The sequence below is a fragment of the Brachycentrus maculatus genome, unplaced genomic scaffold (assembly GCF_059751285.1).
Source record: "Brachycentrus maculatus isolate JH-2025_06_01 unplaced genomic scaffold, ASM5975128v1 h1tg000115l, whole genome shotgun sequence".
Lineage (NCBI taxonomy): Eukaryota > Metazoa > Arthropoda > Insecta > Trichoptera > Brachycentridae > Brachycentrus > Brachycentrus maculatus.
In genome coordinates this window covers 528,627-553,654 of record NW_028280868.1, presented here as the reverse complement: position 1 = coordinate 553,654, position 25,028 = coordinate 528,627, and the positions used below count along the sequence as shown (strand labels likewise).

The window sequence follows — 25,028 nt, the reverse complement described above, 5'->3', positions numbered from 1 at the left end:
GACGCAGCACATTGCACTCATTTATTTTATTGCTGGATTATCTCCATTGAAAGCGGCGCCATTGGACGAGAGGTAAAAATAGCCTTTTGTCCTAAAACAATGAAGAGATATATAATATTTACGTCAAAGTGCGAAATGCTTTTAGTATAAAAGTTTTGAAATTAAATTAAACATAAAATACCAAATTACTGGACTGACTGACTAGACAATATAAAAATCTCTTATTGTAACATTCAAATGCGAATGTGTGGAAAAATCATTGTTCAACATAATAAAAAACGAAGAAATTAATGAGATAGGAAATAAAGGCTGAACTAGGGATAATTGAGAATATTAAAAATACATATTTAAATTGAGATGGACATATGAAGCGAATGGATAACGAAAGAATGACTAAGAAAGAACAGCGAATGTGAACGTGAAAACAGAACGAGGACGGCTGAAAAAGACTTATGAATAGTACAGAACCTATAATCTGGTGTGGGCATGTATGAATAGATATGTGAAGGAAACTAGTAGTGTATATTAGGACAGAAGAGTGCGCAGTTCCATCCTCTCTGCCTATCCCTACAGATAAAACGGTGTGATGGTAGTAGTAGCGGTAAGTATTTTTTAAATATTTATTTTCAGTTTTAAATAATGTTTTTTTTTATAATCTTAACCTTATATCGAGTTAGTTAGAGAAAAAATAATGTATGTGCAAATAATTTATTGACCCTTTATCATTACAATAAAAGCCCGTATAAATTCAATTTTTTTAGATATATGTGATTACAAAGTGTATTTTTTTGGAAGGATTATCCGTAACTGTTATGTTACGTATTTTTATAAATAAGTTATATTTTTTTTCTGAAAATATTATGGGTCTTGAATAATTTCATTTTCAAGTATTTTACGATCAAATATAAAAAATTACCCAATGTTTGCTTAAACATTCCGAAGCATCGTCATAATTTAATACAAGACTTATGCCCCTTGCTAAGTAATGTTTGTATCCCGTAGGGCGAATGAAATTTACCATGAAAACGATCCTGTGCTGTTTGAAAGAGACATTCATGAGTACAGCTCTCAGGAGACATTTCAGGATACAGCCATCCAAAGTATTTTGACCTTAATTGATTTCTAACTAATGGTTTAGAATGATCAAAGTTAATTTTATTTATCAGTATATCTAACAAAGTCAAGTATTTTTACTAACTTGATTTTATGGCTAATTAGTGAAGTTTTTTTTCTTAATTCTATTCATTTTTGTAACCAACTGTGATATTGGATTTGATGTCAAGATGCGTATTTTTTTTATAACAGTTATTTTATTTATAATTTAACACAGCATTTCCAAAAAAATAAAAAGGCGCTAACTGGTGTTTTTTTTAATAAAATACTTAATTTTTGAATACTAATTTATATGAATAATATTTCCAATATATTTAAGTAAAATGTGTAGATTTTTAATACAAAACGCGATTTATCAAAGAAAAACATTTCATAATTTTTGATATATCCATTACACTTTAAATACATTATTTAATTTATATTTTAATTCCGAAGATAAACGTGTAAATGTGGGTACTAAATTTCCATTATAAATGGCGAATTGAAAAACCCATATTATTATGTATTTATTCGTAATAATACAGTTCATCGCACCATTCCTAAAGCTTTCAGCTTCTACCATCCTTTTAATAACCTTATCTACTCTCCTTTTATGGTCCTATTATTTTATATTAGAATGAAAATTCAGTTTGAGAGCCAAATTACCTCTGTTTCTATATTTCTAAGGATATCAAATCCTTAATTTTACTTTTCTTTACCCATATTATCTTGTTTAATCTTAGGTTAAACAAGTAAATTATTTATTTTAATAATCAACTCTAATATTATACAAACCACAATGATCATGAAATTATAAAGATTCAAACCCTAAATAGCTTTATTCATTTTTAAAGAGAAAATCGGATCTAAAAAGACGTGGAAGTATTCTTTGTACTATGATAATAATTTTTTAAAAATCTACAAGTGATTTATTTTTTGGAGTTATTAAGTACAATTTTTTATAATTTATTTTTCAAAGTTGACTAGGTGAACATTACACACTGAATAAATCGATCACTTAAGCCAACCAATACTAGGTGGTAAATCCATGTGTGAATAATATCCGTATTACAAACAGATTAATAGATAAATAATATTACCCCGGACCTAAACCAAAGGGCGGATCACCTTTCTTCCATGTGTTAATGATCAAGATAACACTGGTTCCATACGATACAGTGCCCTATACACCGTAACGTGAATAGGGCACCGAGTGCCTAAACAAAATACATATTGTGACATTTGAAGATATGTGAAAAAATCAATCATAAATTAAATTGGTAAAATTGTTTGATAGAAATTTTAACTGTTATGCAGTGCGTCAGAGTTTACTTTAAACAAAAATTAATCAAAGTGTTTTTTTTCACTCTAATATTTTTCTAGTTATTAAAATGTTTGATTATTTTTTAGCGATCTGGTTTGGGGAGACAAGGCCGGGCCGTCCCTGCGGGGTAGGGGAGGCCTCAGCTCCCCGCCCCCCCCCCCTCCCCTCGCCTAGCCACACCAGCAGCGGCCATGGGGCGGAACGCGCTCCTGGCGCTGGTGATCACTATCCTGACCGTCACCGGTAAGGCTTCACTTCGATAATGCAAGTGTCGAAATATTTAAACATTATTCTCATTAATTTTTGTATTTTATTTTATTCATAGTATAATTCTCATCATATATTACATAAAAATCATATAAAGTGGGGTGCGGTCACTACCTTTTTTGAAACTTTTGCCACAAAACGACAGTTACTCCTAGAGCGAGAGCGCGTTTGTCTCGGAGACCTACTTTTCCTTCGGCCGTTCCGTCATCGCAACTCAGCGTGCATTCAGAAAACAACTCAATATCGCGCCTTCTATTCAATATGTGCCTAATCGTAAATTGATTTTTACATAAGGTATCATACATAGGATTTATACTCGGTGAAGACCAAATGCCGCCTATATAATGCCTGCATTGCTGCTGTTCTCTTATACGGCTGTGAAACATGGCACCTTACAAGGGTCCAGAGCAGCCATGTACTAAGCTTTGAGAATAGGTGTCTGCGGAGAATTTTAGGCGTGCGGTGGTTAGACTTTGTGAGGAATGAAGAGATAAAGCGTAGGAGGAGCAAATCTTGGTAACAACTGTCGTCAAGAAAAGGCGATTCAGTTGGCTTGGCCATGTAATCCGCATGCCTCCTGAGAGCCTTAATCAAGCTTGTCTCTTTTACAAGGCATCAGGTTCGCGCGGCCCAGGACGACCACTATTGACAATTCATCGGCAGTTCTCGTCAGAACTTCGGGACGCGGATCTGACTTGGGAGGATGCAAGGGAGCTGGCAGCCGACAGAAAAGCCTGGAGACAGTTTGTGGACTCCATATGCTCCACCTAGGGAGCGGATATGGTTTGATTATTTTATTATCATACATTACGATGTTGGTGGACAAGTTCAAAAATACTAGTAATGTGACGAAGAAACAAAATGAACCTTCCAGAACCATCATGCCCGAAAACGTCGACAATCGAAAACGTCACCGTCATATCCATTTCTTCAAGTTTTTTTATACCCAAACTCGAAGAAAGAGATGTAGGGGATATGTGGTTCCAACTGGATGACGGAACGGCTCACACGACACGAACTTTTTTGTTGTTGCGTGAACACTTTCCCGAACGGCGAATCTCTCTTAGGGGCGATTTTCAGTGGCCAGCGCGATCCCTATATTAGCTTCCTGTGACTATTTTCTGCGCGGCTACCTTAAAACATTGATTTGCACCAATCGTCTTGACTCTTGGTTAGCTAAAGGACAATATTTTTGCTGCTAATGCCGACATAGGCACAGATATGCTCGAAAAACTTGACAGAAATATAAAAATTCGCCTATCTTAGCGCATTGACGAGAACTATAGCAGCTTTCGAGATGTCGTTTTTAAAAGTTAAAATAAAACTTGAAATATGCTCCTGTATAAAGAAAAAAAATTTAAATGCTTACTGACAATAATAATTGTGCTATGATTTTTAAAATAAGGAAGTGACAACGCCCCACCCTGTATAAATTATTCCATATCCACACACACATATACACACATACCTTTACATAAAAATATGCTTGTATATGGACAGGTGGATGAGATAAAAGAAAATAAGATTATCCATATGAACTCACTTTTTTTTATTTATCTTTAATGCTTATCCCCAACCTTGCATTTTTTTCTTATTTCATCATTCGAATACTCGTATACATCTATCATGCATTGTTTTGCCGCACATTAGTCTGAGGGATCGCATTCTCCTCAACACCTAGCAATAAATATTAGTAAAATAATATGTCCTCGTTTCAATCATCAAGTGCCGGGTTTTATTATTTTTATATTTTCTCTAAATAAATAACGCCTAATATCTCCCTTGATGCATTTAAAAATCTCAAAACGGTGTCAATTTTTTTGCCTAACTCACAAACTGCTAAACTTGTAATGCGTGACTGGAGACTTGTTAACTCAAGATAGGTAGCAAAGAACAACCTTTCTGCCCGTGAAGGGGTTCTCTGTATAGACAGAAGCCTTTTCGAGGGGTGGCATATAATATTGGGATGGTATATTGATATCCCCTACGGCAAATTTCTCGGTTTGTTTTGATGACGAAGCCTAATTGAAAATTCCCTGAGTAATTTTGGCATTTAACCCTACCCAATTCCAGATAACTAAACGATCTATTTTTAATTGCTTTAGGAGTTTCGGGAGATGAAAATTATTATTTAGGTAGATAATTAACATCCAGTATTTTTTATAATGTTCAAATAAGTAGATTTTTTTTTTGCATTTTAAAAGCATTGTTTTCTATGTGTTATGGTAATATAATACTCTCCTTATCATTCATCGTTTACCTTGTGTAATACCACCTTAAAAAACACTTATTCGTGACTACCAGTTTTGGAATAATCATTCCATCATCAGGCCATTAAAATAGAATTGTTACTGTCTGTCGTTTATACAAATTATAAAATTAATTTTTTGTATAAATGTCTATATAGAAAGGAAAGTGAATGCTGTGAATGCTAGGAACAAAGTGAATGGTGCACTGAGATCAGTTATAGCAAATAAAAACCTATCAGCGGAAGCTAAACTGGCAGTGCACAACGGAGTCCTGGTTCCAACTCTATTGTATGGAAGTGAAACATGGAGTTGGCAAAAGAAGGATGAAAGTAAGCTGAATGCAGTCGAAATGCGATCGCTCAGAAGAATGTGCGACAAAACGATGTATGATAGATGTGCGAATAGTGAAATAAGGAAGGAATGCAAAGCTGAGATAAGCATTATCGATAAAATTAAGAAAGGTGTGTTGATATCTATTGGACATGTAGAACGAATGAGTGAGGAAAGAACGGTAAAACAAATTTATGAGGTGAATGTTATTGGGAAAAGAAACAGAGGAAGACCGAGAGAAACATGGCACGATCAGGTATGCCAAATACTTGAAAGTGATCAGGTTAGGAGTCGTAACAATCTGATGATAGAATGATTATTCCGAAACCGTTTGTCACGAAAAAGTTTTTTTTAACAATTTTAAAGTGGCATTACACAAATTGAACGATTAGGAGAGTGCTAGATATTTTTTTTACACTAATCTGTTTTTCCAAAAAAAAAATACGTTTTATTTTTCCTTTTCATGGACAGCAACAATAATGATAAACATATCATTCGTAGAAGTAATGTTGCCTATCTACTACCTTACTATACTTATTTTGTAAATACACAAATATACATTTTAAAATCAATATTTACATACATAAATAACTTTTTTAAATGAATATTTTCCAAATCCTCAAACCCTATTTTGTTGGCGTGATAAAACAAAATTAATTTCAGAGATTCCGAATAATAATATTGTAATAGGATGTCGTTAGCAATACCCTATATGAGAAAATTCCGGGGATCAATTGATTGAATCACTTACGTAGAAAGAGCAATTAAGGTTAAGTATGAGAAGGTATTATATACCTACGATAAGTAGAGATGAATATTGTCTACACATATTGTCAACGCAATAAAATCTAAAAATCTTGTCGTAGTCTCACACTAATACTAATAAGTTTCACCCTGTTTCGAATATTCTCTTTATCGTTATTTAAACATTTTTTTACATTTAAACTAATGTTTGTTTACAACATTTTGAGTGTGTCCAAATACTTGTTCACAAAATCTGGATTATCTCCAATTACAGGAGTTATTTTCATATTATTTTTTGATATCTCATCAAAGATGAAGAAGAATATGGAAGTCTGGGCATTTATGGGGCTTACGACCGTCATAGGCAGGTGTAAGTGATCACTTTACACACGTGTAACATTCACCAATTCTACCCATTATTGACAACCAAACTACTCAAATTCTTGGAAGTTCTATATATATGAACCAATTTAGAAACCTTGTTCATGAATCACTAGAACTTCACTAGAGACATCTATTGGTGAGATGTAAAGAAGCTTTTTATTAAGCAGAAACTCTTATATTAGTATGTGAGATCCGAATCCTGGATTATAATCACACACATGAGAAACGCCAGAAAATACCATTTTCATTTTTATTATTAAGCTTATAATTTGACCAGATAATTTATTTACAACATTTCAAAATGTACAGTTGAAGACCTCTATGAAAGTGCTTGGTAAATATTTCAAGCTTTGTATTTGATCTACGGGAAACGTTTTTTTATAATTATGTAAATAAGGTGTTTAAGGGGGAATTCAAACAAAATTATTAATATGCAGCAATATTTTGGTTTGGTAAGATGTAGAAATTTGTAAATTTTCCATGATTACAAAGAAATTACCTGAGTACTTTTGGTCCACCAGATCGATTTTTGGGAAAAATTTAATCATTTTTTTTACATCAATAAATAAATAAATTGTTTTGCGTTTTAATGGTATTATGATGTTAGTCTTGATGCAACAAATTATCATTGACCCAGTCACATAGATATGCAACCTCAAATGACCTAACTGACTTTTACAATAAAATTGAGAAAATATATTCATAATACTATTCTTCGTACTTAACTTTTTCATTAAAGATATTTGTACTCTATATAAAAATCCTCTCCTTTACAAAAAAAATCGAAAACAAGACTACTCACCTTGCATTTAAATTGGTGATCAAGTTACGACTGTGTAATACGAAGTGAAAATAGGTATCTAAAAACGAGAAAAATCAGATTAATTTCTTTTAAAATCAAACTGTAATATCTACATATGTACTCCTTGCGACTTCTTCCGTAATATTTTAATGCACGATCAGTCCAGGGTTAAACCAATATCACACAAAACCGCATAAATACGTTGCGGATTTTGTTGACCACATTTTGCATTCATCTCACAAATTCATGAACGATCTGTGTAAACTTCATATCTAACAGAATACCTTAAATGTGCCTGAAAATCTAAAAATGGGTTTTTAGAACCCTTTATGCCGAAATATCTTTTTAGTAGGCACCTTTGACACTGGCCTTAGGGCACGAAATTGGGATATTTTTCGGGATTCTGACCAAAGTTTTCGTTGGCAAAAAGTCGACGCTTTTCTCCCCTCTTAACCCTTAGATTATCGTTCATAAAACAAGACCTTATCAGTTATGTTGAACATATTTCAAAAATCACCACATTTTTTCTCAAATATTTATTCAGTTATCTTAAGCACCGTAAAAAATAAGTGATTTAAAATTGTGTTCGATTAGAAAAAAGAAACACCAATTAAATCCGAATTAACATGTATTTCACTGTATGAATGGAGTATAACAAAATCGTTTTTTGAAAATCAATGATATTTACATTGATCCTTTGCCAATTGAATTCCGACCTTCGGTAAGGTTGCCAAACTAGCTATCTACTACAATTTTTATTTTTGTTTGACACGTTTCTGTACTAAGATGATGCATCATACATTGAATCGGATCGACTCTGTGTAAACAAGATTTCTAATTACACGAAGGTAAGGTGATCAGTTTCCGCATCAAATCCTTATTTAATTCTTACATTCTTATAAAGGTGTGCAATAAATTTAATACAATACAGATTGTTCGAGGTAAAGAGCTGAGAGTAAAAGATATTAAGGAAGAAAATGACAGAGGAATAGAAGTTACGGAAAGGAAAAGAAAGATGGAAGCAATGGTTAGGAAACTCTGCACTTTTATTAATTTGAATTAAGAAAAAATCTGAAGTAATGGAAAAAATTTGAAAAAAAAAAACATATTTGCGGTAATTTTTTTTAAAACAAAAATAGTACAATAGTGTTGAAAAATTTAATCAAGTAAAATACAACACACATTTTTCAGAAGGATTGAGAAAATAACTCATTTTTAAATTATTTTCCGTACTGCAGGTGAATTGCAGAAAATATGGAATGTGTAAAAGTTTTTTCTTTTTTACTTTGTATCTGATATTGTATGAAGTGCAATGTGCAGTCAAGTTTTATTAAAGTGCACCTTTAGCAATACGAGCGTTTCCTGTAATGGAATTCAATGATCATTTAGAAAGAATATAAAAGTTTATCTTCGAATAGTGCAATGCACCGTTTGTAAAATCTAGGTAAAGTCGTTTTTTATTTGTTACCTTTCGATTACATTCAATATAAGTATCCATAAAACTATAAGAAAATATGCTAAATCCAGGAGAATATAAATTAAAAGGAATATTGGTGATTCCTTCCATCATTTAAAAAATAAACGTAAAAATATACCACGATTCCAAATCTCGAATTTTTTTTCCTATTTCTTTTTTCCTATCAAAAAGATTTTTTTTCCTTTCTCTCTCTCTGCCTCTCTCTCTCTCTCTCTCTCTATGCGTTTAATAATTTTTCTCCAACTGTTTGTCTTCACACGTAGCGATATTCAAAATTTTGTATAGAGCCTCTCTTTTAAATAAGTTTTCATCGAATGTAGAAAATTTCATATCTTGCTATCCATTAAACGCATTTTATATGACACCAATACCATATTTCGACCACCTCCAATACATTGTTTATCAGCCTTCACTTTTCAGATATAGATCAAAGTAATTTTTTAATGGTCTTAAGACGACGTAAAAAAAATAATTTAAAAGCCAAATATTTAAAATATCCTTTATAAAAACATCTGTAAAATATGCCCCAATTTTCACAAAAAACAGGTTTTTTAAGAGAAAATTTCCTTTTATTTTAATTAACGTTAAACGCGTGACAGTTTTTCTCATAAACTAAATTTTTCACTAAGATTTCTTTCTCCTAAAACGTTTGAGAATACCATGAATAAGGCAGGTATTCATTAATTAAAGGGAAAAGGTTCAAAATGAAATTGTTCCATATCTCATTTGCATGAATAAAATAAATTTTGTGGCTGTTATGGAAACATTGTCAAAAAACTTTTTCAACCTCACATTTTCCCCGTTATTATTATTAATATTTAAAAGTTGAAAACAAGTTATTTAAACCAAATATATCTTTATGATAAATTAATGAGTTAAAAATATTTTTAAATGTTTTTCCTTTTTATGTTTTATCTACTCTGCTCTGTTGAAGTATTGGTATGCAACCCCAAGTGGTCTAGCCATAAATGCTATTCTCTTTTTACTAGTATTATTTTTTTTTCCTTCCCAAACTGTAGCATTATCGTTTATATAAATATATTTAAATTTATAAATATTTATATATAAATATATATTATATGTATATGTATGTATATACATATAATATATCTCAATGTTCCCATATTTTAAAAACGAAAATATTAATAACCTCTAAAATTCATTATTTGAAGTAATTTCACTTTACATTCATATTTGGCACATTATTTCCAACACTGGACACACGATACATTTATATGTTTAAGGCTTTCATTTGCCATGTACAAACAGTAATGGTTTAACACGAAAAGGGGCTTAAAACGACGGCAAAAAATCATCCCCTATTCAAATTTTACCTAACGCTTTGGATTCTTCCACCAGCCCCTCCTGTAATACATTACCTCCTCTACCCTTACCCTCTATGACAGAGAAAAATACAATAATATAATATTTGAATGCTTATCCCAGTGAGTTTTGTACTTTTATACCCTCTCAGTAACCTCCAACATTTATCATCAAATTCCTCGGTCTACGCTGCGTTTTTATTTAATTTTTTTTTATTTTTAGTTGGTTTTTATTTTACATTCGAAAACGAAGATTCCATTTTTTTTAATATCTTTTCTTTTTACCGTTTTTTCGTTCGTTAAATATAAAATTCTGCTTGTATTTGTTAAAACCATAAGCAAAATTCTAGCAATATGAACATATTTTTGTATGGAAATTAAATGAAACAAAATCACTACAATTTTGATATTTGTAATTGTTAAATAAAACAAAATAATTTACCTAATAGCAATCATTGGTTCAATAATTTTTTGACATAAATTTCATAATCAAACTATTAAAATTATATTTTTATGGGATTGCTTTGACTATCCAAATCCCTTTATACATATGTACATATATATGATATAATGATCTTAGTAATTGTTGTAAAAATTATTTTAATTACCTCAACAGAGAAGAAAAAATAATTTGAAAGGAGTTTGGAGGTATTGAAAATTTATAGATCTTACGATCTATAATTACTGATAAGATCTTACTTTGAATAACTTACACAATTCTGTACATAAATGAACTTTCAACCAATTACTTTTAGAACGATCTTTATACGAAAATAATTGATAATATCTTGGTAACTATCGTCTAAGCTAATTAACATCAATGTTGAGATAGAAAGAATTAGTTTGTTCAATGTTATGATTGTAAATTTTCATACCGAGTACTTAGTAAGGATTGTAAAATGTACGTACTTTCCATGGCCCCGAGGTTTCATATTGTATTAAGTGCCGACTTTTTTATTTCATTCCTATTTTTGTGACGGAACTCTGTCATTATGAGACTAACACTTTTAAACAAAACTAATTTCCCCCAGAGCAAGTTTTCTCATATCCACTAAACTAAAGTGTACGTGAGCTTAAGTATTAGGAATTAGGACACGCTATCTACCTTAAATGGCAGTAAAACTTTTTAAAGGCTATATTTTTTGACGGACACATAAATTTAAGTCCATGTTCACCATAAAATATTCACGAGCATTGAGTTCTTATTACTTTTGTGAAAAATAAAATTCTTATTCAAAATAACTTTTTTTTCTCAAATTATCGTATTATTCTTCAATTTGAACTGTTTTACTTACGAAATTCGAATCCCGTGAAACATGTTCTACACTTTTATTTATCCATGAGCCCGGAGCAAACGACTAATCACGATCTTTACCAATTCGATACAGGGCAAATGCACCATTCGGATGTGTATAGGAGCCAGTAGTAATTTAACATATTTTATAAAAAAATATTCAATTAAATTTGTTTTTTTAGACATTGAAAGGAAATAGATTATTTGACAAAAATGGTTCGTTTGTCTTCTTTTATTCTATCGAAATTTAATTTTTGTATAAATGTCAGATCGTCGAAATTTCATTTAAATGACCTGGTGATGGAATGGTTATTCCGAAACCGGTAGTCATGAATTAGTGTTTATTAAAGAGGTATTACATAAAGTGAACGATGAATGATGAAGAGTTTTATTGGGTTGATATTAAAGTTCAGGATTACTATCTTCGTAACAGTAAAGTTACAGGTGCATTCGATGCAATATAAAAATACCAACGCAAGCAAATTAAAAGCTAAAAAACAGATCATTTTTTAATATTTGTAAACACCCTGATGTCTTTAAAATATAACCTATTTAAATACGACATTATCTTATGCTTTAAATTTAATGTAAAAAATGTTTAAAACCTAAAATTATTTTTATAATTGTTTGAATATAATTACATCAAAAATGTGTTAAATTGTCTCAAAACAGAGAATATATAAAAAAATAAGTCATACTACCATTTTACATACAAATTGTTTATGAAATACTTTTTGCAGTAGCAGAATGTTTGAAACCTACTTACAAAACAGATTATTTATTGATAAATATATATATTTCATATTCCATTGAAAGGGAGTATTCATGTTTACCTTTTGACATACGTAGTTAACCCTCATAAAGAGGCTGAGCTCGGAATATCTCGTATGAGTAGTATTATGTGATTCCCTCTTATCATTTATTCACTCGCAAATCAATCCAAAGACGTTGAATAGGATCCACTCACTTCAGTCTAGATAAAATATTAACTACCATCAATATTGTCTTCCTAGACGAAGATATTATTATGTCTGGACCTTTTATTTAGACAGATTGCTAGGCATGATTAAAATCGTATTGAGTTTGCAATAAATTGTTACTGATATTATTTTTATGACAAATATGGCTATTTTTAAAGTACAATCCTGCCTAACTGAACATGTCTTTAAATGTTTTTTTGTCATAAATGTAGAACAAACATATTTTATGAATAGAAATCCGAATGTTTTAATGACTTAAAAGGCTATTTGATGAAAAAATACAGCTAATATAATTATTCAATATTAATTTGGAACGGCATATTGCAAAAATATGATACACAAAGAATTTAATATTGTTTCTTTGAAATATTTTCTTCCTACATGCATAATGTGCCAATGTTTTTCATATGTAAAGGCAGTATCCCTATCCTCCGTAAAGGATTAGATCCTTAATTTAATAAAAATCCTTCGAGTCAGAAATTCGTGCTTTGTTTATTTTGCTTGTTTTGGTAGATACGCTAAACTTGGCGCATATCCTATCCGGGTTATCAATATTCAGTAGTTTTTCGGCGTTAAATTTGCCTACCCGAGTTATCATCCCCAAACCCACCCTTTTCAGAAAAGCCTCGAGGGTACTTTTGATTAGATTTCGGATTTCTTCCAAATCGATGATGGGAATTTCGAAATCCGGATTCTCTGGAGTATTCCAATTTTAAGGATTCTTTGAAAAATGTACAAAAATATACATATGCCTTTTTCAGATATACATATTTTCGTGGAATAATTTTTCTGATTCTTCTTTAATCAAGTGGTGGAGGCAAAACTGTTCAATTTATATGGAAATATTCAATCGTAAATCTTGCAAGTCATTTGTAAGCCTGATTTACATTTCAATTAGCGAAAGAGATGGATTATTTAATTTCAAAATGTTTTTTTAGATGTCGAACTGATAATTTTATTTTTCATTTCGTGAATACGCCTTTTCAAATTTATTGATAACCTTTTTTTCTAAAAATCTCTAAATCAATATATATTTTTATTTGCTAAAGAGAATTTTCACAAAATGATACAAAGTTTTAAATATCATTCTTAATAAAGTAAGGATTGAAATAATTTCATTTTTGAAATATTAAGAGATATTGAAACAAAAAAAAATAGCTTTTTATGGCAATTTTTGAGTATATTTTTAAAATAATAAATATACTTTATAAGCTCTATATCATACGAGTAAAATATTTATTTACAGTATGATCATTCATAGTAGGCCAATATAAGAGTAGTATTTGGTAAAAGAGAAGTAAATTTCTAACATAGAAATAAAAACAGGAAATTTCCATAATAAACATAAATTTGGGAGATTGTAGCAAACTGAAATAAATATGCGGTTTATGCCACCAAACGGTCTCTTTTTATTTTAACATATACAAAAAGTCCTCAGTCGGCTAAGAAAAACTTTGTTAATTAACTTTTATGGCTAATTACTTAGCTCACTTGCTTATACGCTCGGAAGGACGTTGACCAAATAAATCGTGGTTAGTCAGAAAAGGAATAACTGGAAAAATTCAATGGAAACAAATTGGAAAAAGGGTCCGACAACCGATGAATGTTTGCGATAGCCTATAAAAGTGTCAGAAACAATATTTATTATAAATAATAATCTTCACAAAATCAATTAGTAATTTTTCTACCTCTCAAGACCCTATTTCTCGATTGAAAAAGTAATAGAAAACATATTCCGCAACATTCAAGATACGTTTTATAATATTTCGATCTACATTTTTTATCAATGTGATTCATTTTATGCTCTTCTAATTATTGTTAAGAAATATGCGTTAAAATTATTTTAGGTTTGATAAAAATTACAAAAAGTATGAAAAAACAGATTCGAGAACGGTTGTCACGATATCAATTTATAAAATGATAAGAATAATTTGAATGCGGCGAACGTCACACAGCGTATAAAATGATCACTTAAGGCAGCCAATAGCAGGTTGTAAGTCCGTTAAATTAAAGACGCATTGTCTTTATTGAGGTATCTTATATGTTTGCATATAAGATATCACAATAAAGACATTTAAAAAAAATGCAATTATTTATTTATACGTAAAGCCTAGAAAATAATACTAGGGGTACAAAGAATTCGTAAAATAGACTTCTAATTTTTAATATGCAATATTTCAATTCGAGATTTTTACAAAAGTGTACAATTTCGAAAATAATTTAAGATTAATTAATAATTTAAGTTGATATTAAGAGCACGATTGTGTACAATAAAATATATAACTCAACAATTATTGCCTACCCACTTATTTTCAATTTCCAACGACACGGGAGATTATAGTTTTTTTTACAATGTTACAAATAATATAGTATGCCTGCTACTGCACTAATGAAATTATGCGCTTTCCAAATGTTTATATTTACCCGGTCTTCACCAACCAATTCAGACAACCAACGGGGAGATTAGCGTTGTCACGTGTCACGTGGCCTCAATTCCTTGAAACAGAGAAAAGCGTTTTGTACCTTAAGATTATATTTTTTTATGCTTTGTTCTGGTTCTCATATCTTTAGTTTGAGTATTTATTATATAATTTTATAAAAGAACTTAGGTGATCACATCGTAAACTTGATGCAATCACCTATAATTTGCACTCTTTCTTTAATAGATGAAATCATGAAAAAAATATCATCATATCAGAAAGATAGCTGATGACTTTTCGTTAAAAAAAAAACGTAATCCGGAAAAAGATATATTGATGCTTAGGAGCAATGTTTAAGGAGTAAGTGACGTAGACAGAAAGTTCTCTGATTGAATATAGTACGCGACTGGACTTGGAGAAGTCCTGAAGCTAATCGGGATAGAGTGTAGGCCAAAAGGGTTTTCGACAGTTTTTTTCCAGTAATGTTATCTACTGATCTTGTTGCTGTATATAATATTTTTGGAAGTCTCCATTAGTCACCTAAAGGCACCTTGGTTTAGCATAAATTTTCTGATTTGTGTGGGCCTTGTGTCCTGTTTTTAAGAGGGATTAACCTCCTGCGATGTCGATTTCCAGTTGTCGATCCATTTCTTAGGTGGTCTGTCTGGGAGTCATCTACCTTGGGTTGACATAAACAACATAGATAATTGATTGCCTATCACTTACGGTCTTTATAAATGAGTTTGTCGCTTAAATATTTTATCCAAGTTGCTTGTTGTATGGTGCTGAATATTATAGAAAATACTTTTGTCGTATCATAATTTGTTTTATACTCACTTTATTTTCTGCCAAATGAATACTCTATTTGAGGGAGTTTTATAAATAGTTACTTGTCTTCAGGTATAAATTATAAGCAAATAAGTTTTATACATATATAGTCAGCTAACTAGCAGCGTATAACTACTAGTATACAGCAGTGTATACTAGCGAAATACTTGACAATTATACTAACATGGATTGAATTAATCGTGTAACTTTTCTTATTTTATCGTCCTATCTACATAGATGATTCCTTTTGTGTCTTGAAAAATTGTAAAATATTAATATCTCTACTCAATTTTTTACCATTTTTTTTCGTGACAAGCAATAAGACACATAATGCAACCGTAAATACAATCATGGTTTAAGCTGCCCTTACATTTTGCTCAAAAGAAAACATAATAGATAAGTTCATCATTTGTATCTTTTGATCATTAATTGTCGAGTATTGTGATCAGGGGATGTAGGAGGCTTTACAAATAGCGCCTCGTGTGGTATTCAATCCGCGCCGCAAAAAGGGGTGACGCAGTACCGGGAGACCATCTGGGGTAGAAAAATACACAAAAACGCCAGATAAGAGACCAACAGTATAATATAATAGTCCTCCCTGGGCGGGCCGGCGAGGGCGGGCCACCCGAAGTGTGAGATAACTGAAAAGGGCTTTTTCACATTACCTTAACTGACTAAGTACACAAAGCTATTATTCTACATGTCTAGTAAAACGAAGCCTTTTAACATGATTTAATTTAAGGCTTTATGCATACATCATCTTTTTTCTCCGGGCGTAATTTTAATGAAACTTCAATATGGCTTCATGAATAAATCCAATTATTCTTGGGCGACAACTCGTTTTTGAAATCTTAAATCAGGAATCGTTATTTAAAACAGCAATGTTTAGTCATAATTGATTACACCATTCGTATTTTTTCCAATCTAATATGTCTGACTGAGGTCATGAAGATTGGGGTGTGCAGTATTATAAGTGTACTGAATTTTAAAAAATAAACTGGATAACTAAATTTTCCAAAAAGTTTTGAGAGATAAATTAAACAATAAAAAAAACACAGTAAATAAATTATTGCAATTGCTGAAAAAATCCACACTAGTTGACTGTCCACTTGTTTTTTAAGTTGTTTTTACCCTTTGAGGGTAAAAGTTTCTCTAGGGGGTGATTCGTTAGGGGAATCTGGAAATCATCAGTGGAAATTATTGTAAATGACACTGAATTAAAATCGTAGTATAAGTTTAACCTTGGCCTGTAGAAAGGATTTTATCTCCTCTTATTACTGAATAAAAAGGTCACTTCTACTCAGCAGATTGTATTGGGATTTTAAAAGATAGTTCTCCGAATTGTACTTTTGTTATAAAAGTTGTTGAATAAGGAACATGAACAAAGACTAGACGAAGACTTTTTATGTTAAAAATAATCCCAACGTTTATATCTTTTGGATATTTTCACAATGCCTATATAAATTCAAGACGCAAAGGATTTAGGATGAGAGGGCTTTTTCTTTTAATTTTCATTCTGTATAGAAGGAGCAATTAAAAAGTCATCACGGTTTGTAAAGCACTCCTTAGAAAAACTGACTTTGTATTTTCGCTTGGGAGAGTTGTTGAAAGTGCCGAGTGTTGGTGCATTATCTAGAATACCATTGCCCTTTTCATTTATTGTTTTTGAAAGCAGCAGACTCTTGAAGAAGCTTTGCAATTTATTTAAAATGAACATCAAATACCGTTAAGTGGCAGTAGACTTCGTTCTTAAACTCGATAAACACAACTTAAATTAACATTACTTTTGAGTACTTAATTTGATTTTTTAGAGAGGTATTTCAACGCATTATAAAAAAATATGAAAATAATACGGCAGAACCTACCTAAACGATTGTTGTTTTATAAAAATGATAAGTTAAATCTATGTTTTTTTTTAATCCAGATAGTTAAGTTCAAAAGTTAATACAAAAAAATGTAAATAAATTACAAAAGTATATTTTTTAAAGTACAACTTATAAAAGTATTTTTTTTTCAAAGAAAATAGGAATAACTAAGGACCAGACCTTGTATCTCACTGTACATATATGTGAGGTGATTGTCTACTTTATTTAAGTAGGTAATAGTCTTACATTCCCGGTTTTAGTATCGAAACTCGGTATCAGGGTCTAAATTACACATCACTCTAAATCCAATCAAACTTAAGATAAAAATATTTAAAGTATTAGTCTAGCTGTTTAACTGTATAATCATTTTGTTTGAACGAATTTTACGCGTAGATTGGAGAAGATTTGAATGATAAAATAATATAAGCTAGTAGAAAACGTTTTTGTACTTACCTGTTACCAGCAACCGGATAATGTAGTACTTCTCGTGACATGGATGTTTATTCCTTAGGGAAATAATAAAATAGGAAACATTGCATTAAAATTGAAATAATTTTTATGATATATACGAGTCTGTTTATTCTTAATATTTGATAAAATTTAAGTCGGTCTACTAACAATCAAGGGATTATTTTGGTTGAAAAATTACATGTTCTTGAAGAATACGTGTTTATTTATTACTACGAACCTATAAAATATCATACAAAATTTCCGCAGCATAAAATTCTTCTTTGCAATATGTACCGAAGGATTTGATAAACCATTTATCAAGAGTTAATACACTACATAAATTTTGTTCCGAAGTTGGTTTAGAGTTTTATAAAGCGTTGCTTCGCAGAAAATTTTGTAATGCTCGACCGGAAATGACAAAAGCTTCTTCCAATATTATAAGGTTGAAACTTTTAGACGACAGGTGGTCCCAGTTTTCACATTTTTTGTTTAACTCTTCAGTAAAGTAGTAAGTTGGAAAACTTCCAATTCGGATAAAAAAATCCACTAAAAAGTTGACATCATACGTTCAGGGTCTTCCGTACTTTATCGGCCGGGTTACTCAGCCGAGAGACGTGAGGCATCTTTATCGAAGTCTTAAAGTTCTGCGATAAGTGATTTGGCCCTAAGGCTATAAATAAAACTGTGTTTGCATAAAATAATGTTTTCTCTTATTTTAAAAGAGACGCATTTCGTTTAATTTTTGTAATTTTTTGTTTGTTCGATTGTTTCAGATACAAAATCATCTCACGCATCTACAGGGAACTTGCAACCAGCACCGAGTTTGGTTGACCAATATAATATAACCCAACAATTGCTCGAAGATGAACTTATATACGTAACTAACGTGGCTCCCAATAGGGCGCAGACTACACAACAAAACTCGATGGACCAAACTGGAGTAACGATTCAATCACTTATTTATCAATCTCCCTTGCCAGATTTAACGTATAGTACAGAACCTATTGACCTCAAGACATTAATTACGACCCCTGCTGTGTTAAAATCAAACAAGGATAACGAGTACGTTTCCCTGATAGATTTATCAACAGAACCAACGTGGTATGACGAGGATCAATCCAATCACGGTCTTGGAAAGGGGTCTGTCAGAAATCTCCACGGAGAGATACCCGCGGAGAGTGGTAATCCGGATTCTAATCGAAGATTTCCAATAGTCAAAGATGACGAAGGACAAGACATTTATGTTGCGAATGAAGAAGACATCCGATCTCAAAGTTTCGTAATTCAACGTTCGGACAATTCTCGAGATTCACAAGGAGGGATCCGCGATGATGCGTATAGAGAGGTACAAGGAAAGGATAGAGTGACAGCGTCTACTGTGGCTCTCGTATGGGGAGAAGTAGGAAGAGGATTGGTTGCCGCTACTGAAGATTACAGAGGTAAGAAATTATTTATTCGTATTATTACATTAAGTTTAAAAAAAATTCTAAATAATAATAAATTCAATCAATAACATCAACACCAACATCAAACTACATGTTCTCGGACTCAAAACAATGTACAATAAAGTGTAGTATTTTTCTATGAATAGTCTACTAGGTATTCTATCCATGAAATGAGATAACACACTATCATATACGACTTCAAAAAAATAACTTAAGTCTTGTATTTATTTATTATTAATAGTACTTATTTCATTTTTCAATATCAAGCGGTGACAAATTGTCTATAGAGTGCGGTTACTTCAATTTAATTTATTAAATACTGATTTTTTCCTGCGACAAAGTAACTGTGTATTTATTGTTAAAATTTTGCTGTAATTTTAGTTCGTTAAACGAATAAAATGTTTTGAAATTTTAACATCGTTTTAGTTGATTTCAATAAATGGTAAAAAATATATAATTTTTTAGCGATATTATTAATATTTTACTCATTGTTTCGGCATTTACTATGTAGTAAGACATGTTAAAATGATTAAGGAAACACCTGTTTATTTTCTACATTATTAATGTAGAAAATCGTTATAATAATCGGAATATTAATGTTTATATCCAACAATAAATAAAAAACTACCCTTTATGATTCCATGAAATTTCATGAATGAAACGTGGAAGGGAAACGGGGAATGCCTTGGAGGCAAACAACATTCTTAGCACGAGAGTTAATATCTTGAGGTGGTAAAATATATGTGCACACAAATGAGATAAGGTAGAGGGTATTTATATATTTATATACACATAACACACATATATATATATAAATATATATATACATATATATATATATATATATACATATATATATATATATATATATATATATATATATATATATATATATATATATATATATATATATATATATATATATATATATATATATATATATATATATATATATATATATATATATATATATATATATATATATATATATATATATATATATATATATATATATATATATATATATATATATATATATATATATATATATATATATATATATAAATATTTATATATATATATAAAAATAAACATATGTATAAATAATTACACATGCAAAAAGGTATTACAAAATAAACTTAATATATCATTATTACTTTTACATCTTCTTAGTAAAACATGAAATTAAAAAGCTCAATTTAATAACTTCCATTGTTACTTTAAACAATAGATAAGTTTATTATTGATCTGTAAAACTAAGCTAACATAGTAAAAAGATTCAAGCATTTTAGCTGAGAACAATAAAAATTGAACAAATAAATATACATTTTTTGTCTGAAACGTAATAACATTATTTCACCAAGTCTTAGTCGGGCCATTCTCCTTAGAGAGTAAGTATTGACACCACGCAATTAGCCCAACCCAACGCAATTAGCCCAACCCAACTCCAACTAATGATATCTATTGGAGGTCATTATTATTTCACATTCTTTCAATCGATTGCCTTAAATTTCGGCTAACTAGAAAGCATCGTTTGGAAAATGTGAGGGTTACACTTACTAAAAAAAACAGATTATCATAAACGCATTTTTTTGGAAAAAATTTATTGACATTTTTAAATATTTGTGAATTTATAATGTTAAATTTAACCAAAACTCGTATTTGGAGTGTAAGCAAGTCAATTTGGAAAAAAAGGCCATTTAGAAAAAAGGAGTTGTTTATTTCTAATGTATCTGTATTTTAATTACACTTAGTGTAAAATGTTGATGGTTCAAATCCTATTGAATAGAATAATTCAAGAAACATTTCATTTACGTACATGTTACGTATTTTTTCATATCTTTCATCTCCAGCTTTCTTCACAACTTTGAGTTTCTAATTGGATTTTAATAATCTGTTGATACATATTGGGTCTTTTAGTGATGATATTTATTTAATGAATAATATTTTTTTAACCGCCTATTCCACATAAAATACAGGTCGAGACTTTTCAATGTTTTCTTTACAAAATTATTGATAACATCAAATTGCTATTTGATAATTCACGATTAAATACCTGTATGACAAATAAATAGGATAAGTTTTTAGCAACGTTCGAAAGAGCGAGACTTGCATTAAAATCGCATCAAGCCAAGAACATTTATAGCAGAGTTGATACCATTAAGATAACTTTAGGGGATTTTATGTTCAGCAGCTGCCAGCATATTTCCAAAGTGTTGGTAGAATTTATTTTAATGCTTTTGTTATGTCCGAGTAAATGAAAATATATTTTCACGTTTTCAAAATAAAAGTATTTTGTATCGTAAGAAAAATACAATCAACATGAACTAAACAAAATAATTAATGAATGGGTTCTAAGAAAGTTTTACGATTTTGTTTTTCATTTCATGACAAGTGTTTATATGGAACCAGCTTATTTTTTTCAAACTTTATTTTATTTCATAACTGTCTACATTTGAACGGTGAATAGTTACCATGTTAATTTGATCGGCAATTACATGATGAAAAATTAGTCTTTTCTCGTTTTTGAATATATAATAGAAGTGAAATATATTGGGTAGAATAATTGTTAAAATATACATCCATTTGATCAAAAAAATCCAAAACACTAAATAAACAATTTAAAAAATAAAATCGAGAAAAATTTCAATTGGAATCGAATGGAAGTAATCGCATGAAAACACAAATATCAAATAATGAATTTATATGAAATGTATGTTGGAAGATTTTATTGTATTATATGGAATTTTCTTCTGATTATTTTGACAAGATCTGCTGTATAGTAAAATAAATTATGAATTAAGTTTTCGAGATTCCTAAAACTATTCTCAAAACAGAACATCTTGTATCTTGAAATACTAATATACATAGAAATCTGGCCCATTAAAGGCAAAATACCTATAACGTCATTTGATTTTGAGCGCTTTATAGAAAATGTTTTAATCCTTTTACCCGTATTCGTTACCTCCAAAAATTTGTGGTAATATCAGGATCATTATGTTAGGCTTGGGTTCGTCGAATGGCTCCAAACTGCCTACATATTGAGTAGAGAAATGTAATCACTTAACGCCCAGTCACAGTATTATTACTAGACAAGTTCTATCCGCGGCCTTCCACATTTTACCTTCACATTTGCATATTTTCGTAGCACATAATTATACGTAACTAATATTTGCGAATCCTAGTATTAATCCAACTAAACTGATTTATCCGAAATGGTTACATCGCAATAACGCTATTTATTAATTTTAATATCACAAGCAATCATTTCAAAATTCCTGTCACTGCCAAACGGGAATTAGTCGTGTGATGGTTTTGTACTGTTAAAATCATAAGTTTTTCTCGAGGCACTTTTTCCTACGTACACAAACTTGTACGAGCACTGTTATGCAACTCTGTACTAGTAATTACAATAGGTCAACAAAAACGTTTAAATCATTCAATATTACATATGGCGGCAGTATCTATAATTGAATTGAGTTTATTTAAATGTATCCAAGATCCTTACCGAATTTTATGCACTTTAAACTCACACGTAAAGGTACGTGAGATTTATGATATCTGTATGAGTTACAAAAAATTGAGAAGTGTGTTTATCCATCATTGGCAGATTGGTGAATGAAACACTTGTATAAAGTGATCACCTAACCAGCCAATTATGTATAAGCTTGATTTCTTTGTCATCAGTGTTAAGATTTTAATAAAATCTTGATATAAATAACTCCTAAGTGAAGACTTACCCAGAATTTGTAACAGATTTGTTCCAACGCAAAATATTATGAATAAAAAAATAATAATAATAAAAATAACTGGTTAAAGTGTAAGTTTAAAATTTGTTTATCGCCTAATGTTCTTTATTTATGTTAAGATGCCTAAACATATATGAAGGTTTTTCATGTGCGTGTGTTATCTTGCATAGTCAGATTTTTTCAAACCGTTTGATAAAAATTAAAACAAATTTACAAGTAAAAAATGTTTATTTTGATTCTTACATTTCCCTTAATTAATTCTCTACATCCAGTCCGATATTTATTTTCACACAAATTTATGTACATATGAATAGACAAGGGTTACCTTTTCAATTGTGAGAGGTTCTTTCTAAAGTTGAAACAAAAACCGAACCATTGATTCCAAGTCATTTATTCTGAATAATGTTTACCATTTTTTTATTTAAAGATATTTTTTTTGTGCTGATAGAAAGTTTACCTTTAGGATTACGGAAATTATCTGGGATAGTTTTAAACATGTTAAAAATACGAAGCTAATAGTCTTTCATAAAGGAGAACATAGGATGATAATGGTTGAATAGAGGTGAATGTGGTTGGTAGTAGTAGCAGAGGAATACCGAGGAAAATTTGGCATGAGCAAGTATATCAAATACTTGAAAGTGGCCAGGTCAAGGAGTCGGAATAATCGGCGTGAATGTATGAGAAGATATATGAATGTGGAAGAGGCGAAGATTGTGAGTAAATACAAAGGTGTGAAGTTCTATTCTCTATGCGTATACCTGAATGGGGAGTTAGTTAGTTAGGTAGGCATTTTATTTTTGGAGATATTAATTTGTTTAAAATATTTTTCACAGGAGAATTAGGGCGCCGCCCATTGATACTTGGAGGAAGCAGAGGTCGCGCTCGTTCAGGTCCTTACTTCGAAGAGGACAGTCCTCCACCCAACATAACCGCCCCCTCCGGATCCACTGTCTTCATGGACTGCAGAGTTGCCATGCTGCAGGATAAAGTGGTATTTATCAATTTTGTAACTTCTTGTAAAACAGTAGCGGAAGAGCGGCTCTGTTCTTCGGCCACTGTCTTTTACTGTCTCATTGGTCGCGAAAGTTGTTATTTTAATACTTTTTTTATTTTCTAATGCATTCTCTTTTATCTGCTAAAAAGTATCTAAATTATGCTTATTAAAACACAATAGTAGAGTACTTTTGTATTACTCGTACGACGAGAAAAATACATAGCAAATCGAGTATTTGTCAATGTAATTTTCTTATCAATATCCATATCGTTAGAAGAGATATGAGACTGAAAACATACATTATCTGGTCACGGGAGTTATAGTAAATTTGTCACGGACAGACCTTTACTAACCCCCAATAAGTGGCGTTTGTAAACCGATATCTAGTCCGAGCTCTCACTACTCCGTATGTAATCTCCATCCTACTTAATGCTCGGCTTACCGCGGCCAACCTTAAGTTCTTGTTGAGGGAAAGATTAGTTGATCTTATGTAAGTCGAGACCCTTAGATAAGCCTTTAAAGTTAGTTCGTATTAGTTTCGGCCACGTGGATGAACTTTTCACGGCCTGTTCGTCATTATAAAGTATCGCAGTTTATCATCTAAAGGAGGATACCGTACACCGTACACCGTACACCAATAATCAGGTTATTAAATCTCCCGAGAAATTAATGGTCCTTGAGGGTTACTTTGTGGGATCATCTTTCGACCTTTCATCATAAAATATACACAACCAATTGATTTCCGATTAACATATTTTTAAAAGCATTTAATTTATATTTTACAATGTTTTTAAATATTGTTTACCGAGATTAACCTGTATACAATATTATATTTTAAAATTTTAATAGTAAATAATATTTTTAAATCTGTGATTTAATTTATTTTAATTTATAATGTGTACTCACTAAAAACTTGAAATATGTCTTTTTTAAGATTGTTTTGAGAGTGGCACTTCAGGTTATTGATTTAAAACAATTATTATAATATAATGAGTATTTTTTACAGTTTTCA

General features: G+C 30.7%; 1 protein-coding gene across 1 annotated transcript in view; it reads left to right on the top strand.

Moving 5' to 3' along the window:
• LOC148309913 (uncharacterized) overlaps window positions 1-25,028 on the top strand; it is an 81,055-nt gene that overhangs the window by 27,315 nt on the left and 28,712 nt on the right. Inside the window, exons 2-4 of the mRNA XM_088259299.1 lie at window positions 2,503-2,659; window positions 18,602-19,267; window positions 23,856-24,013. Of these exons, the coding sequence (XP_088115425.1) occupies window positions 2,608-2,659; window positions 18,602-19,267; window positions 23,856-24,013 (876 nt within the window). The 5' untranslated portion in view covers window positions 2,503-2,607. The remainder of the gene's footprint in view (window positions 1-2,502; window positions 2,660-18,601; window positions 19,268-23,855; window positions 24,014-25,028) is intronic.